Source organism: Carcharhinus amblyrhynchos, chromosome 5 (assembly GCF_965287045.1).
Source record: "Carcharhinus amblyrhynchos chromosome 5, sCarAmb.v2.hapA, whole genome shotgun sequence".
In the NCBI taxonomy this organism is placed as follows: Eukaryota; Metazoa; Chordata; class Chondrichthyes; order Carcharhiniformes; family Carcharhinidae; genus Carcharhinus; species Carcharhinus amblyrhynchos.
The window spans coordinates 105,561,041-105,578,332 of NC_137328.1; the positions used below are offsets into that span (position 1 = coordinate 105,561,041).

Here is a 17,292-nt window from a genome sequence, read left to right on the forward strand (position 1 = left end):
CTCAGTAGACCCTCTGCAGTGGGTCTGTAGTCACATGTAGGTCAGACCGGGTAAGGAAGGCAGATTTCCTTCCTTAAAGGACATTATTGAACCAGATGGGTTTATATGACAATTGACAATGGTTTCATGGTTATCATTAGACTTTTAATGCCAGATTTTTATTGAATAGAGCACTTGACACATCATAACATGAAGAGCTATGGGCCAAGTGCTGGCAGATGGGATTAGGTAAAAGTTCAGGTATTTCTAATGTGTCAGTGAGGACTTGATGGGCCAAAGGGCTACAGATGGCACAGTGATTAGCACTGCTGCTTCACAGCGCCGGGACCTGGGTTCGATTCTGTCCTTGGGTCACTGCCTGTGTGAAGTCTGTACGTTCTCCCCGTGTCTGCATGGGTTTCCTCAGGGCGCTCCAGTTTCCTCCCACATTCTGAAAGACGTGCTGGTTAGGTGCATTGACCTGAACAGGTGCTAGAGTGTGGCAACTAGGGGATTTTCACAGTAGCTTCATTGCAGTGTTAATGTACACCTATTTGTGACACTAATAAATAAACTTAGACTTTGGCGCTGTATGATTCTGTGGATTCAAATTTCACCATCTGCCGTGGTGGGAATCGAACCCTGGTCCCCAGAGTAACCCTCTGGATTACTAGTCCAATGGAAACCACTCTGCCTTCGCCTCCCCTCCCCATCAATAATTATTTTTATATAGACTTGTTAAATATGCAGCTATTCTGTGATTCAAAGAATGTCATAGCCCAAAAATTCCGATCAGCGTTGGAATCCTCGGGTGGAACGTTGCCACTTTTGCAGAGTGTTGGCGGAGGTGAGAGAGCCAGCATCAGCTCACGGGCTGCACTGTTGTCTTTTCTCACCAGGCAATCCAGCACTTGGTGCAAAGGAAATTTACAGATCTACAGCACGCTGGCAGTGTTGGGAATCCTGTGTTCGGGGTGCGATTTTTAAAGGACACCCCAATTTTAAAAAAGAAACAAAGATCACCATTCCCCCCCACCCAAAACCATGGAACTCCCCTGAGGTAGGGGGCAGTGCTGGCGCAGGTCCCTCTCCACCAGGTCTGTACTTGCCTGTGCAATTCCGGCCGGTTGCATTTGCCTGGTTACCGGTTTTAAAACCCTTTGATAAGCCTTGCTGACATCACCACCTTGGGGTGAGAACAGTACAATCACAAGATATCACCACATTTTTTGGGTTTCATGATATATTGTGTCCATGTTGCTGTTTGCGCATGCAGCGAATGTGGGTGCAAAATCAGGACCCATTGATCAGACAGTAAATACCCAATTAACTCTCTACATCGGAAAGACTCTGACTTCCCATCCATGATGCACAGTTCCCTCAATGCAGGAATCCTTGCAGAGAACAGCAAAGAGTATCAGCACAGAAAGCCATGGCCCCTTTTTATGGAACGCTGAGAGTCTATAGATTATGCTTTTGTGCTGGGCACCATCCACTTATAATTCATTGTCATTAGTGTTTGGGCTTTTGAACCCTTTGACATCCCATAGTTTGTTCCTGCCTGATTTCTACATGGCATCCACAAATTCCTGACTAAGTATATAATTGCTCCTTTGAATTCGGACAATGTTATTCATCCTGCTGGCTGCAGAGGACTGTGGAATGCTCACCTTAATGATTCAAATCTCTTTCATTCTGGGGCCTGAATACTGTTCGGTGCCAGTCCCGAACTCCAAAGTATATTATGGAGCCAGACTAGATCCCAGCAATTTTCCTATTTTGGCAGAATTGTGAGGAAAGGATGCTTCACCTCAGGAGGGATTCCACTGACGCACCCCATGCCTAAGGAAGGATGTTCTGGCCCTGGAGGGGGTCCAGAGAAGATTCACAAAAATGATCTCAGGAATGAAGGGTTTGTCACTTGTGGAGCGGTTGAGGAATCTGGGTCTATACTCGATGGAGTTTAGAAGGATGAGGAGGGGTCTTATTGACACTTACAGAATACTGAGAGGCCTAGATAGAGTGGATGTGAAGAGAATGTTTCCATGACTAGGAGAGACTAGAAATGGAGGGCACAACCTCAGAGTGAAGAGACACTCCTTCACAACTGAGATGAGGACTAATTTCTTTAGCCAGGGGAGGGTGAATCTATGGACCTCATTGCCACAGAAGGCTGTGGAGGCCAGGTCATTGAACATCTTGAAGACAGAGATAATATGCTCTTGATTAATAAGTGAAGTCAACAGTTATGAGTACAAGGCTGGAGAATGGGGATGAGAATCATATCCATCATGATTGAATGGTGGAGCAGACTCGATGGCCAAATGGCATAATACTGCTCCCTTATGTAATGGTCTAATGGACAAACCAATGACCTTTTTAACAAAACAAGTTTTATTCATAACACAGGTTAAATGTAACTCTAACAAAATGAAACAGTTTAACTCTTTAACAGTTGACCATCTGTTTTCCATCATTTTTTTTCTTAACTCTGAAGACGTGATCTTATGATCTCGTCCCATCCGACTTTTGGTGAGGTGATACAATGAGGTGAGAAACGCGCCACGTTTCCTGCCTTCCCCGATCATTGCCAGTTCTGTTTTTCTGGCGAAAATGGTTTTGTGCCAAGAAACCAATGATATGATTTACATGCCATTAGTGAGTCCTGCACGCAATCATCTGGGCTCATAAGAACATAAGAAATAGGAGCAGGAGTAGGCCATCTAGCCCTTTGAGCCTGCCCCGCCATTCAGTAAGATCATGGCTTATCTAAAGTGGCTCAGTTCCACTTTCCCGCTTTCTCCCCATAACCCTTAATTCCCTTGTCTGTCAAAAACCTATCTACCCGCGTCTTAAATATATTTAGCGAGGTAGCCTCCACCACTTCAACGGGCAGAGAATTCCAGAGACTCACCACCCTTTGAATGAAGAAGTTCCTCCTCAACTCTGATCTAAACTGCTCCCCCCTTGTCTTGAGACTGTGTCCTCTAGTCCTGCTATCCTTTCTAAGCAGGAAGAATCTCTCTACCTCTATCCTATCCATCCCCTTCATTATCTTATACGTCTCTATAAGATCCCCCCTCATCCTTCTAAACTCCAACGAGTACAGACCCAGTCTATTTAGTCTCTCTTCATAGTCCAACCCCCTCATCTCCGGTATCAGCCTAGTGAACCTCCTCTGCACTTCCTCCAAGGCCAATATATCCTTCCGCAAGTGCGGTGACCAAAACTGCACACAGTACTCCAGCTGCGGCCTCACCAGTATCCTGTACAGTTGCAGCAAGACCTCCCTGCTTTTATATTCAATCCCCCTCACTATAAAGGCCAACATCCCATTCGCCTTTTTGATCACCTGCTGCACCTGCAGACTGGGTTTTTGCACTTGTACTTACCCTCTCACCAGTCGAAAAATCACAGTTGGTCCCAATTGGATATTCCATAGGTATCTCCTTGATGCTCTGTGGCAGGTGGGAGGTCAAATCTCATCCCTTTGTAATGAATAGCAGGAAGATGCATAATCTCCCTGATTAGTATTAACTTACAAATCACTCAGCTGAGGAAATGATGCTTTAAATAGATAGCTGCTTCATCAAAATGATAGAGACGGATTTCCCCTTGTCAGTTATAGGTGCATCAATTTGCTTTGGGAGTAGTCTCAGATTTTGTAATGGTTGTCTAGTTTGATATGCATCGTGCCTTCCAGAAACAACTATTTCATCTTAATAATCAAAGTAAGATGATCAATAGAATGTCACCTAAACGGTATAAAGCATTCCATTCCTGGCACTGTACTTCATTGAGAGATTCTACAAAAGTAAACGTCGTTTTATAATATCAGGCAGCTAATGTTGCAGTAAATATGAAAATTTTAACTTGTGATAGAATTTCTATCATAAATGGCTCCACTGAATGTGGTTGGCAGTTCTGTAGAGACAATGTGAGTTTCAAGTGTGGCACCACTCACACGATGTGCATGGTTTTCAAGGGGCTGGTTTATAACCATGCTATAAAGGCCAGACCAACTGTTAGAGTCCTACCGCTAGGCCTACCTCATCCTGCTGAATGTCCAGTGATCATTGCTAGACATTGGGAGAAATTTTCCTTAATCTCAGCAAAGTCCGACTGATGTCAGGCAGGTGTTGTGTTGTAGCGCCTAGAGCATTGGCAGCTTTTTACCCCATATATTGCAGGACTTAGTGTAGAAAGAAAGCAGGCATTGTTGCCATGCCGTATTGCTGGCAGGCAGCCTCTGATTCATCCGCCCTGCCATCAACTCAACACATCTACTTTGTCAGAAGACTAAGGAAATTTGGCACGTCAACTACGACTCTGACCAACTTTTACAGATGCACCGTAGAAAGCATTCTTTCTGATTGTATCACCGCTTGGTATGGCTCCTGCTCTGCCCAAGACCGCAAGAAACTACAGAGTTGTGAATGAAGACCAGACCATCGTGCAACCAGCCTTCCACCCATTGACTCTGTCTACACTTCCCGCTGCCTCGGAAAAGCAGCCAGCATAATTAAGGACCCCACGCACCCTGGACATTCTCTCTTCTGCCTTCTTCTGTTAGGAAAAAATACAACAGTCTGAGGCCATGTATCAACCGACTCAAGAACAGCTTCTTCCCCGCTGAATGGACCTGCCTCATGTTAAGATGATCTTTCTCTATACCCTAGCTATGACTGTAACAGTGCATTCTGCACTTTTTCTTTCCTTCTCTATGTATGGTACGCTTTGTATCACGTGCAAGAAACAATGTATATTGATACATATGACAACAATAAATCAAATCAAATCCCGACGTTGAATGATGTGAAATGCTGCCCGCCACTATAGTGACTGGATTGACGATCACTTCCTGCTCTTGTATCGATTTGAAAGACGATTTGCGCCTTCTCATGGTATTTTCCACTCTTGCCACCAAACCCGCTCGGTGTGATTGATATCCTACTTTATCTATGAAGACTGCTGCCACTCACTATCTGAAAACTCAGCAGAACAGAGTGAGATACTGGAGGACCCCCCAGAACAAAAGTTAGGCACTCAAGGAATCAAGGTCAATAAGCACAACAAAGTTGTTCTATTTAAAGCTGCACACTTTCTGTGAATTATTGGTTACATTATTCTGGATTAAAGAAGTGTATTAAACTAAAGAATTTGACACCTAATCACAGGTTTGTTCCACTTTTATGTTGTTGATAGCCAAAGGCATTGGAAAAGACATTTGCTATTTGAATCGGATTTTAAATGCTAAAAGCACAAACCAAATCAGGTTAACTTTAACAGTCTTCTGCATAAATTTTGTCTTTTGTAAATTCCAGTTCGAAACCCATGACTCAGACCAATGGGATTCATCCTTGTAAACTGAACAATATTCAATAAAAGATTTGTGGGTCAAATGAACTCATTAGCACAACTGAATTAGTGAGCAAAGAAGATGACTCAGTAGACAGGGAAACCATTGACCCATGACCATACCCACCATCTTGTATACACAAACAATGGTCATCTCGCCAACAAAATTTATTCGGAAAACTGCATTTAAATTTAAATTGCATTCGAAAACAAAATTGCTTCCATGTCATCCTGTCCGTGACTGTCTCTTGCACCTTTCATTTCCTCAGAACGCTACCCCTCCTTTAATTCGCTTTCCCAGGACTGCTTCAAAACTGTCCACCCCTTTACCTTCCTCAATGTCCTCTTCCCCCTACATACAATCTACCCGAACCAAAGGTTCTACCTGACCACTACTGAATTTATCCACCCTGTCCTGTCACTCCTGATGTGTATGTTCTTCTTCTCTCTTCTCCAACCCCCCCCCCCTTTACTGAAAAAGCATAAGTGAACCAGAAGGCATTTATAATAATCAACAATGTCATCCTTAGAGTTTTAAGTTTGGATTTTTCTTAAATTCAAATTACACGATCTGCCGTGGTGAGATTCAAACTCAGGTCTCCAGGGTCTTACACGGGATCTCTGGATTACCAGTCCAGTGACAATACCACTGTACCACCAGCACCCACAATGTGCTTTTTACTGAGTAGGATAGGGGAAAATATATTGATGTGACAATCCAGCCAATATTCCCTATCAGTTACTAAATAATCATGTTTGTGTGACCCACAACATCCAGTTGGTTAGTTGGGGGGGGGGGGGGGGTGGGAAATAAAGTTTGTTTTTATTTAAAATGCAATATAGGTTACAAATCATTTATTTAGCAGTGATTACAATTAATCTTTACTAAATAATAAATTGAGGAATGCAAGCGGTGAAACACATTTGGAACTTATCCTGCCATTCAGCTAAAACAGTAAACAGAAAGAAGAATTAGTGCCCAAATAACCCAATTTGTCTCACGCTCCAACCCAAAAGTTCCTCTCTTCCCAGAAGCCATCTGTAGAGCAACCAAAGGGAGGAGTAGGTCAAATAAGTTAGAGTTTTACAGCACAAAAAAGGCCCTTCAGCCCATCAAGCATCTATCCATTCTAGTCCCATTTTTCAGCACTTGGACCATGGCCTTGGATGCTCTGGCATTTCACGTGTTCATCTAAATGCCTCTTAAATAGCATTTAAGAGAATTCCCACCTCTACCACCCTTTCAGATAACGAGTTCCAGATTCCCACCATCTTCTGGGTGAAAAAGCTTTTCTTCAAATCCCCTGTAAATCTCCTGCCCCTTAACTTAAATCAATGCCCCCTGGTTATTAATCCCCTCTACTAAGGGGAAAAGCTCCTTCCATCTATGCTGTCTATGCACCTCATAATTTTGTACATTTTGCTCATGCCCCCCCCCAACTCCCCCAGCCTTCTCTGCTCTAAGAAAAACCACACTAGCCCAACCTCTGTTGATAGCTGAAACACTCCAGTCCAGACAACATCCTGGTGAATCTTCTCTGCATCGTGTCTAGTGCAGACACACTAAAATGTGCATCCTTCCTACTTCCAAATAATCACTGATGGAATGAAATACTGTAAAAAGTCTGACAACACCAGGTTTTAGTCCAACCGATTTATTTGATAATAGACACACAAGCTTTCGGGTTAGTCCCTTCGTCAGGTGAATGGAGAGTTCTGGCCTCAGACAGAGCATATAAAGCACAGACAGTTTAGAGATTACTGATTAGAATGCGAATCCTTACACCTAACCTGCCGTTCAAGACCTGAAGTGGCTGACAATGTGAGTGGAAGGAGCACTGATCACAGGTTACAGAGATGTGTATTGTCTCCAGACAGTACAGTAAGTGAGGTTTTGCAAACCCAGGCAAGTCACGGGGGTTTGCAAAACCTCACTTACTGTACTGTCTGGAGACAATACACATCTCTGTAACCTGTGATCAGTGCTCCTTCCACTCACATTGTCAGCCACTTCAGGTCTTGAACAGCAGGTTAGGTGTAAAGATTTGCATTCTAATCAGTAATCTGTAAACTGTCTGCGCTTTATATGCTCTGTCTGAGGCCAGAACTCTCCATTCACCTGGCGAAGGGACTAACCCGAAAGCTTGTGAGTATTATCAAATAAATCGGCTGGACTAAAACCTGGTGTTGTCAGACTTTTTACTGTGTTTACGCCAGTCCAACGCCGGCATACCCACATCAGGAATGAAATACTATCAGGAATGATGTTTATTTTGTTGTCACTCAAATTCATTGGTCACAGCATGTGCTGGATGTGTAATTGTAATCCTGTACTGTCTCTCGCTGTCTGCGCAAAATCAACTCACTCAATTGCTGAGCAATTGATGAAGCATCTAAAAAGGTGAATATAATCACCAAGATTACAACAAACAGCTGTAACTGGGGAGTGGGCAAGGAAAGAAACCTTTTGAATTCAGGATAATCTTGCGAATGTCTCAACACTCCTCAAATATAATGATTCACTTTGAAGTGTAGGGATATTGGTGAAGGCAGCTCTCTTCAAAAGATCCTTTTCAATGTCAAATTTCCTCTGTTCCTAACTTGAAAGGAAACTGGTGTTAATTGGTTGCAGATGCAGTGGGAGTCTTTTTGATGCATGGCTTTATTGTGTTGAGCCTTAACGCAAGCACGGCAGCCCCTGTGATGCCTTTGTATTAACACACAAGCTTACTAACGATAAATGTTCCAGTGCATTTATTGGGGGGAAGAAAAGTCCCTTGAATGCTGAATACCAAACTGAACCTTTATAAATGGGACCAATCTGGATTATTGGTTTGTTTCATATTTTGTATTAAGTTCTTAAGTTGCAAAGGAGTTTGCATCCTAATGAGCAATGATGTGGAGATGCTGGTGTTGGAGTTGGGTGGGAACAGTCGGAAGTCTCACACCAGGCTAAAATCTGACAAGTTTATTTGGAATCATAAGCTTCCAGAACATTGTTCCTTCATTAGATGACTTCAAGCGCTCACCTGATGAAGGAGCAGCGCTCCGAAAGCTCGTGATTCCAAATAAGCCTGTTGGACTGTAACCTGGTGAGGTGAGACTTCTTATTGCACCCTGATGAGGGTGGAGATCGCTGAATCCAGACAGTGGGTTATGAAGCATCCAGTATCACTCAGCAGTTCAATAACCAGTAACTACTTGCCTGTTGATGTTCCCCAGTTGTTGCATATTTCAGTGGAATTATTTAGTTCTGTTAAGATTTTGTGTCTCTGGCTGCCTTTGTGCTATAAAGTCTGTCTTGTGTGTTTGCTGCCCTCTGCTGCCCGCACTTATGAGAAATCCTCATGATTCCCAGCACCTTGGATACAACAGGATGAGCTGTGCTCCACTTTGTCTGGCCCCTATTTAAATAGATGCAAATGTGCTGAGTATAAGTGCTGAATGATACCTTTACAGTGTGAGATGAGTGACCATTTTCAAAATAAAACCTTCTCTCTCTAATCACTACAAAATGGCATTATTTTATCCCATACCGTTTTGAACTAGTGTTTTACTTTTGCTTTCTATTTTGTTTCTATCTGCGGGATTTGGGGTTGAGTTGTGATTTGACGTTCCCATTTTGTTTAGTTTGCCTCTTTCCTCTCCCTATTTTTTTTTTCCCTTTCACTTCTGCTTCAGGGTGGGCGAATAAACCCAGATGAAATAGATTTAGAAAACGAACCCTGGTATAAATTCTTTTCAGAACTGGAGTTTGGACGCCCGGTAAGTGAGGCTAGCATGATGTGATGTAAGCAGTGTTAGTAGTCTAAATATTCACAGTTGTAATTCATTGCAAAGGATCAGTCTGATTGCCGTGTTAACGTAAATCTCTGCAGACCTTATATAAAGTAGGTTAATAACCTGTACTATTTTGTAGTCCTATTGGGAATTCTGAATTTCCCATTGATTGGTTTTTAGCCTTGGACTGCTCCTCCCAGTTGATTAGTTTGGATCCACGCAGTAATGGCCAACTCTTCATCAAGGAGGAATTTATTAAATTGTAGCACTCCCTATAAGTCACCATTACAATACCCAATACTGAAATTACTCTCGATCTCAAATATAGACTATTGCCTTCATTAACCTGGTGTTGTGAGATTTCTTATTATGAATAAAGTCTGACAGCTTTATCTGGAATCACAAGCTTTTGGAGTGTTGCTCCTTCATCAGGTATTCATAGCCATTTCACCTGATAAAGCTTGGCATTAATTAATGGCATTTTTCAACCACTTTGAGCCACAACTTAACTTCTCCTCATTTAACCAACTGATAGCTGATATTTGTGTAAACACCTGGGCCCTTGTGTTGAAAGGCGTATTGTCACTTCCACTTTTGCTTCCTCATTTTCATTCTGTTGATATTTCTGTGTTTATATTGTGTCAAGTGTTGCTTTTGACACTTGAGCTTTTTAACCATGTCACCTTTTCCATGTGTTGTGTCCCATTTGACTTTCCTCTGCACATCTCTCCACCTCTGCCTGTGTTGCCATCAGCCTCCCAAAAAGCTTTTGGATTATCTGCCGGAAAGCTCTCCCCATGTTTCAGCTGATCATTTAAAGGTAACTACCGATTCTTTATCCTTAAAAAGCCATACTTTGCCATCACATTTTTATCGTCTTTTACCGTGATCATTGTCACTCTGATGACGTGTGAACCCTCGGTTCGTTAAGGTATTACACTCGCACAGTGGTTGAGGTCCTTTTTGTCATTTCTATCTGCAGGAAACCTAGTTACTGACACTTATGAAAAACTGCTTAGGGCATGCGTATGACCTCTGTGCACAGTTTAAACAGAAATGTTAAGATTATTGAGCTACCGCCATTTATTAAATATCAGGTTAAGGAGTGTTATTCTTTTTTAAAAAAAGTTCTTTTCTCAAGAGTTATGAAGTCAGTGCACAGGGCAAGCCCTTAAACCATCTCCTTGCTTACTCCAAAAACGAATTCAAATCAAATTGAATCCAACCCCTGGTCTCCACAAAAGGGACGTACCAGTTCCAAGCCATTACACCTGATCTCGGGCTTGATCCCATACTCGATCTTTAGCCAAAAGGCCAAGAGACATTTTATTCATTACTATTATCAACAACAATCTTGTTGATTTACCTCTTGATTCAGGAAGCTATAATTCAAGCCACAATTCAGGTTTTAAGCATGCATTTTGTTTTTAACAGTTTATTTATTAGTGTCACAAAGAGGCTTACATTAACACTGCAATGAAATTACTGCGAAAATCCCCCAGTCGCCACACTCCAACCCTGTTTGGGTATACCTGAGGGAGAATTTAGCATGGCGATTTCACCTAACCGGCATGTCTTTCGGACTGAGAGGGGAAACTGGAGCACCCAGAGGAAACCCACGCAGATACTGGGAGAACATGCAAACTCCACACAGACAGTGACCCAAGCTGGGAATCGAACCCAGGTCCCTGGCGCTGAGAGTGCAGTGATTACATGACAGGACCAGTAACCTGAGGCCTGGGCTAACAATCTAGGAAGCACAACCTCGATTTTCATGGGGCCAGCAGGAACTCACTAGTAGGCCATCAAACTAACAAAGCCCGGGAGGTGGAGGCCCTTTCTGTATTCGTGACCAGATCTCAATTAGATAAATCCATACAAGTTCCCATCTTTGCATTTATTCTTTCAAGGGATAAGGATTTTGCTGGCAAAGTCCACGTTTGTTCCCATCCCTAATTCCCTCGATCTGAATAGCTTGCTAGGCCATTTCAGAGGGCAGTTAAGTGTCATCCACATTGCTGTCAGTCTGGAGGGCAGACCAAGTAAGGATGACTGATTTCCTTCCCCAAAGAGCAATAATAAGTCAGATAGGTTATTGCAACATTTGATAATAGTCCCATGCTCACCATTACTGAGATTAGTTTTCAATTCCAGATTTATTAATTAATTGAATTAAAATTCCAGCAGCTGCAGGGATTTCAATGCATGTCCCCAGAGCATTTGCCTAGGATTCTGGATTGTTTGACCATTGATATTGTCACAACATCGCTATCTCCCCCACTCTGGTGGCTGGAGGCAAGTTGCAGAACTGGAAGTCTATGCGAGTGGGCTCTAGCAGTCAGAGAGTGGGCACGGAGTTGGTGGTGGGGAGGTGCAAGAAGTTTCTGGTTTGGTTTAGGAAGAGGAAGTGGTGCCTTTTGAGGATTGGAAGAGGGGAACAATCGAAGAATCCGTATAGTACAGATGGAGGCCATTCGACCATTGAGCCTGCACCGACAACATTCCCACCCAGGCCCTGTTCGTCACCCCACAAATTTATCCTGCTAATCCCTCTTACACAAAGGGCCAATCAACCCAACCCGCACACCTTTACAGTGTGGGAGGAAACCAGACATCCAGAGGAAACCCACACAGGCAAGGAGTGAACTGCAAACTCCACACTGTTAGCTGAGGCCAGAATTGAACCTGGATCCCTGATGCTGTGAGACAGTAGCGCTAACCGCTGTGCCCACCATGCCACCCACAATCTGCACAGAGATCAGAAAGCAAGGGGAGCCCAGTGCAATGGAGGCCCATTTTTTCAATGTCTCTTGTGTGCCCTCTTTTGGCCCAGGCTCCATCTCTTGGTAGGATTTACAGGAAGGAACATTGCTCCCCCATTGAGATTGAACCAGTAAATGAATTGCAGATGACATTATTGAACTCAATCTGCATATTCAAATTAGGATCCACTTCCTTCCTGCAGGTGTCCTGCTCACCTATTCCTCCAGTGAGTTTAATATTAGGATTTGCCAGTGGGATTGACTGATTTACCTTATTTTAATTGCCTCATGGCCCCCCTCCTACCAGGAAGGATTGGTTAATGTTGGGAGTCATGAGATCAAATCTCACCATGGCAATTTGGGAATTCAAATTCCAGTTTAAGGAGATATAGCTCTTACCTGCTATGACCCTCATGGCTTTTAACGGTCTTTTGAACCACGCTGTAGTCTCAAGCTGCTATTTTAGTAAGAAGGTGCATCAGCACTTTGAGAGAGACACTTTTTTAAAAGCAGACATACCGAAGGTTGTCCTGTCTTACAGATAGAAAATTAGAATGAGGCTTCTGAACTGGACATGAAGGGTTGCATGGCATTACTTGAAGAAGAATGGGGATATACTCCCTCAGCCATAACCATAAAGGTGGACCAACCAATGATTTTATTCTCGATAGAACTTTTCTGCACACAGTTGGGTTGTTCACCTGTCACCTGTAACACCTATACCTTAGAACCGTTTATTATTGTGAATAATCTTGTGTTCTCCTGAGGATACAATGAGGCACTATGTAAATGGACTTTCTGTTTAGAACAACTCTAGTCGTGCAGAGATTTGTCCTCTAGCTTATGTTCTAATTTACTTCTTAAATTAAAATTTTGAGATTGAGAAGGATCTGGATTAGTATTTTTTTCCCCACTTCTGCCAAACGGCCGGTCCTTATGATTCAATGCTGCATTCACTTATGACTTGTCTCTGGCCCTCTCTTTCGTGTAACAAAACAATCCATGCCTATAATCGGCTTAGTAGGAAGAGAAAGAAAATTGGTGCCAATCGCATGTACAGGATGCGTGACATCAGATGCACACCAGCTGCTGACCTGTTTATTCTGCCTCGTGTGGTCATACTCTGTACTGCAGCGAGAATTTACCCAGTGATGAAATGGGGAAAAAGGTCAGACAATCCTTTGGGACCATTTTAACTGATCCATTTTTCAACATCCCATGAAGCACGTATGGGTTGTGACCCCTGTTTTGTAGCGCACGGATCTAGGTAGTGCAGTGAACTAAACCGTTGATTTTACTTTCACTTCTAAGCTTGGGTTTGAGTACCATCCAGACAAATCACGCTGACCATTTGGATTATGGGTGGGATTTTCCAGGCGCACTCACCTCAAAACCAGAAAATCCTACCCGAGATCAACGAACCTTTGCATGGTCCGCCCTCACCTGCTATGATTCCCATGGCAGGTGAGATGGGAAAATTCCCCTGCTTTTAATTGTTTATTTAATATCTATTTCTTGTCCTTCTCCTTTCATGCTTTAACCTTTGACTCCTACACAATTTTGAAAAGAAACCTTTGTCAGTAGTTAACCTATTGGCAGCTGAGAATCCAAATGCCTGTATTACTTACCAATGAGGAGTTTGGCTGGAAAAGGGACTTTTACAGAAAAAATATTTTCCTGAGATTTGAGATTCTTGCGTGCTACAGTAAATAAACTGCTTAAGAACGTCAGAAAGAGGAGCAGCTGTAGATTGTGTGACCTATTGAACCAGCTCTGTAGGATAATGGCTGATCTTTGCCATTAACTCCATTTTCCTGTCTTTTCACCATATCCCTTGATTCCCTGAGAGAGCAGAAAGATCTATCCCAGTCTGAAATGTATTGAGTGACGGAGCGTCTCTGGGGTAGCGACTTTTAAAGATTCACAACCCTTTGAGCAGAGACATTTGTTGCTATCAGCAAGCTTGTGAATGGTCTTCTGTGTGATGTTCTGCTTCTCTATTGGCCGTTTAGAGTATTAGCGATGGAGGATGTGAGGAAGAAGGAAGATGTGGAGGGCCACGTTGGAATGTTTTTTTGGTGATGGCAGGAATGAGGTGTGGGTTGTGTAAAGAAGGAAGCCCCCATCCTTCCCTTCCCTTCTGTTCTGTTTCCTTGGCTCCTAGCTCTCCTCTGGACATACTTCTTTCCCATTCTTAACAGGGATTGTTATTCTATTTTACACTTCCAGTTACAGGATTGTTTGAAAGTGGGGAGTTTCTCCTAACGCTGGTGTTCGTCCAACTGCTAGGAGGTGTGTGGAACAGGTTTGATTTTTCTTCCTCCCCCTGCACACTCGAGAGGAAGTCAGTTGGTCCTTGTATCATGCAAGTCAGATCAAGAGCTAATCAGAGCTGTAGTCATCTCCACTTCATCCTGTCTGCTGGGGTTCCACTTCATAGCTTTGGGAGTTGGTTAGCCCACTTGGCTGGATGGCTGATTAGTGATATAGAGCATTGCCAACAGCACGGATTCAGTTCTGGCTGAGGTTATTCATGAAGGCCCTGCCTTCTTGACCCTGCCCCTTGCTTGACATATGAACAAAGAACAGAAAAAGTACAGCACGGAAAACAGGCCTTTGGCCCTCCAAGCCCATGGCAATCATGATGCCCTAATTAAAGTTAAATAAAACCTTAGTTTTGCTTGATCCATATCCCTCTATTCCTTCCCTATTCGTGTACTCATTCAAATGCCTCTTAAATGTTGCTAATATGCCTGTTTCCACCACCTCCTCTGGCAGCACATTCCAAGCACCCATCACACTGTGTGAAAAATTTTGCCTACACATCCCCCTTAAACTTTCACCTTGAACCTGTGTAACCGACCTTGTAACTGACATTTTCATCCTGGGAAAAAGCCTCTGACTATCCACCCTGTCTATGCCTGCCATAATTATGTAGACCTCTATCAGGTCTCCCCTCAGCCTCCGTCTTTCCAGTGAAAACAATCCTAGTTTATTCAACCTCTCCTCATTGTCAATGCCCTCGAGACCAACATCCTGGTGAACTTCTTTGTGTGTGTTGTCCATCAGGTTCAATCACCACCGGTTAGCTCTCCAGCTCAAAGGGGAGGGCAGCAAATGGTCATCTGGGACTATGGCAACTTTGCTTCATAGCTTCAGTGATTCAGTTACAGTGAAACAAGCAGGTCACCTATAAACCTAGATATAAATTAGCATGTTAGTGGGATAGATGAGAGAATGGGCTTTTTTTATTCATTTGTGGGACATGGGCATAGCTGACTGGCCAGCATTTATTGCCCATCCTTAGTTGCCCAAGGCCAGTTGAGAGTCAAACACATTGCTGTGGCTGTGGAATCACACATAGGCCAGACCAGGTAAGGATGGCAGATTTCCTTCCCTAAAGAGCATTAGTGAACCAATGGGTTTTTTCTGACAACTGACAACAATTTCATGGTTGTCAGTAGATTCTTAATTCCAGATTTTTTATTGAATTCAAATTCCACCACCTGTCATGGTGGGATTTGAACCCGGGCCCCCAGAATATTAGCTGAGTTTCTGTATTAATAGTCTAGCAATAATACCACTAGGCCATTGCCTCCTGTATTTGGACCTAATGATTTTTTTCCTGTTCCTGGCAACTCCTCTATTCTCTTACTGTCCCATACCAGAGTGGATCATGTGATATTTCAATGACATGACTCCATTGTTAAGCCACTGCATTGTAATACATGGGAAACCTTTGACTCATTCTCCTTGAGTACATGCCAGGCAGTGCCAGGAGTAAATTAAGAATGCACAGCCAAGTGACAGTAATTTATTTAGGATGGGTCAACAATAATATAGTGCTCGATTTCGAGTTAATTGGATTCTTCGTTGTAAATTGAAATTTAATGAAGTTGTTTTCTGTATTCTAAAGTGAGCCATGCCAAGTTTAAAGACAAGTGATGTTCAAATTCACTAATTGGGCAAAATTGCTGAATGCTGGATGAAACCGAAGCTGACTTGAACACTTTGTCTCGGCCAGACAGTGGGGAACATTGAGCTAATATTGTGTCAAATGTTAAGTGGCATCACTAATCTCTTCTTTCAAAGGCTTTCACTGTTTACCATCGAATCTTTCACCGCATAGTCCATCATTTTGTGTTGTACTTGTATGTTCTACTTGTCTCTTCAGTGTCATGCTGCTGTTTGTGTAGATCCTGTTCTGTTCCCCTATGTCTGTGGGCTGAATTTCACTGGAGGGAGGTGAATTGCTCACCATCACTCTGGACCCACTGCTCCGACAGATGCTCGGCAAGGCTGCCTTGCAGCAATGAAGCTGGTAGCGGTGGCATGGATGAGGCAAGAGGGGGACTTCTGCCCCTCTGGGGGGGTGGGGAGAACAAAGTTGCGGTGACACCTTGTGGGGATTGGGTGGGGGGGGAGGCTACAGCAGGCAGGCATTAGTGAACCCCCAGAAAAAGTATCCCCCTCTCCATTTCTCCCCTTTTTTAAGCAGTTTGCTGTAAGCGAACATCCTACTGCTCCCACATGCTTGCCCCTTAATCTCGTGCTGCACAGTCGCTGCTGTACCCACGTCTGTGCCTCCTCTCAGCTCTGGAAGCACAGGTACCCACCCACCCCTTCCCCTTCAGCACCTCACCATCCAGACACCAACAGAACCCCAAACCTGCATATCCCTTAATATTCTCGATGTGAGTTGGTCACCATGGCAGTGGACTGCCACTCATCATATTTTACTTGCCCTCTGCCACAACCACACTGAAAGGGAGACACGTAAAACCCAGCCCTGTGTGTTTGTATTCTCCTTCTCGCTGTTTTTCTTCTCTGTGATGTTTTGTTTCTCTGCCTTTTTGGATGTGAAGTGGTGTGGTCAGGAAGGAACTGCCAGGAGCCGCATGCTGCATACTTTGACATTGATTGAGGGTTCTAGCCTGATATAAAATGGACCCATTCCCATTTTGTTGCTTCCTTTGCAACTCCCAACATCTCTTTGATAAGCTGATGATTTGGTAAGCTGAATGCCTCAAAAGGAATCGTTTTGAAGTATTTATTTAACTAACAGGAGATGTGAAATTGGAGCGTGATGTGTAGTTTCTCATGCCTTAGCAACAGAATAAGAGGGCACAGGTTCGTTTTCTGAAGCGTTAGTTTGGAGAATATGTCGTATTCTTTGCCACAGAATAATCAACATCTTATTGTTCGGAAGGCTGTACAAGCCATGGCTTTGGATTCATTCGAGAATAGCAGGATAACTAACTAGTTAATGGTAGGACTAGTCCTCTGGAAGGCTGAAATCCAGTCAGATGAAAGACCCTCTCCACCTACATCTACCTTGTGATCTGGAACTGCAATGTTCTCATTGCTTTGAGTGAGGCAATAACTTAATTAAAATTGATCTGAAATAATGATC

General features: G+C 43.3%; 1 protein-coding gene across 5 annotated transcripts in view; it reads left to right on the forward strand.

Annotated features, from left to right (window-relative positions):
* Nucleotides 1–17,292, forward strand: part of LOC145343266 (sorbin and SH3 domain-containing protein 2-like) — a 283,373-nt gene that overhangs the window by 189,522 nt on the left and 76,559 nt on the right. For 4 of the 5 annotated variants that reach the window (XM_080189388.1, XM_080189389.1, XM_080189390.1 and 1 more), the window contains one exon: nt 9,872–9,937. The exons of the other annotated variant lie outside the window; for it this stretch is intronic. In XM_080189388.1, coding sequence (XP_080045514.1) covers nt 9,872–9,937 — 66 coding nt within the window. The remainder of the gene's footprint in view (nt 1–9,871; nt 9,938–17,292) is intronic. 5 annotated transcript variants of the gene reach the window in all.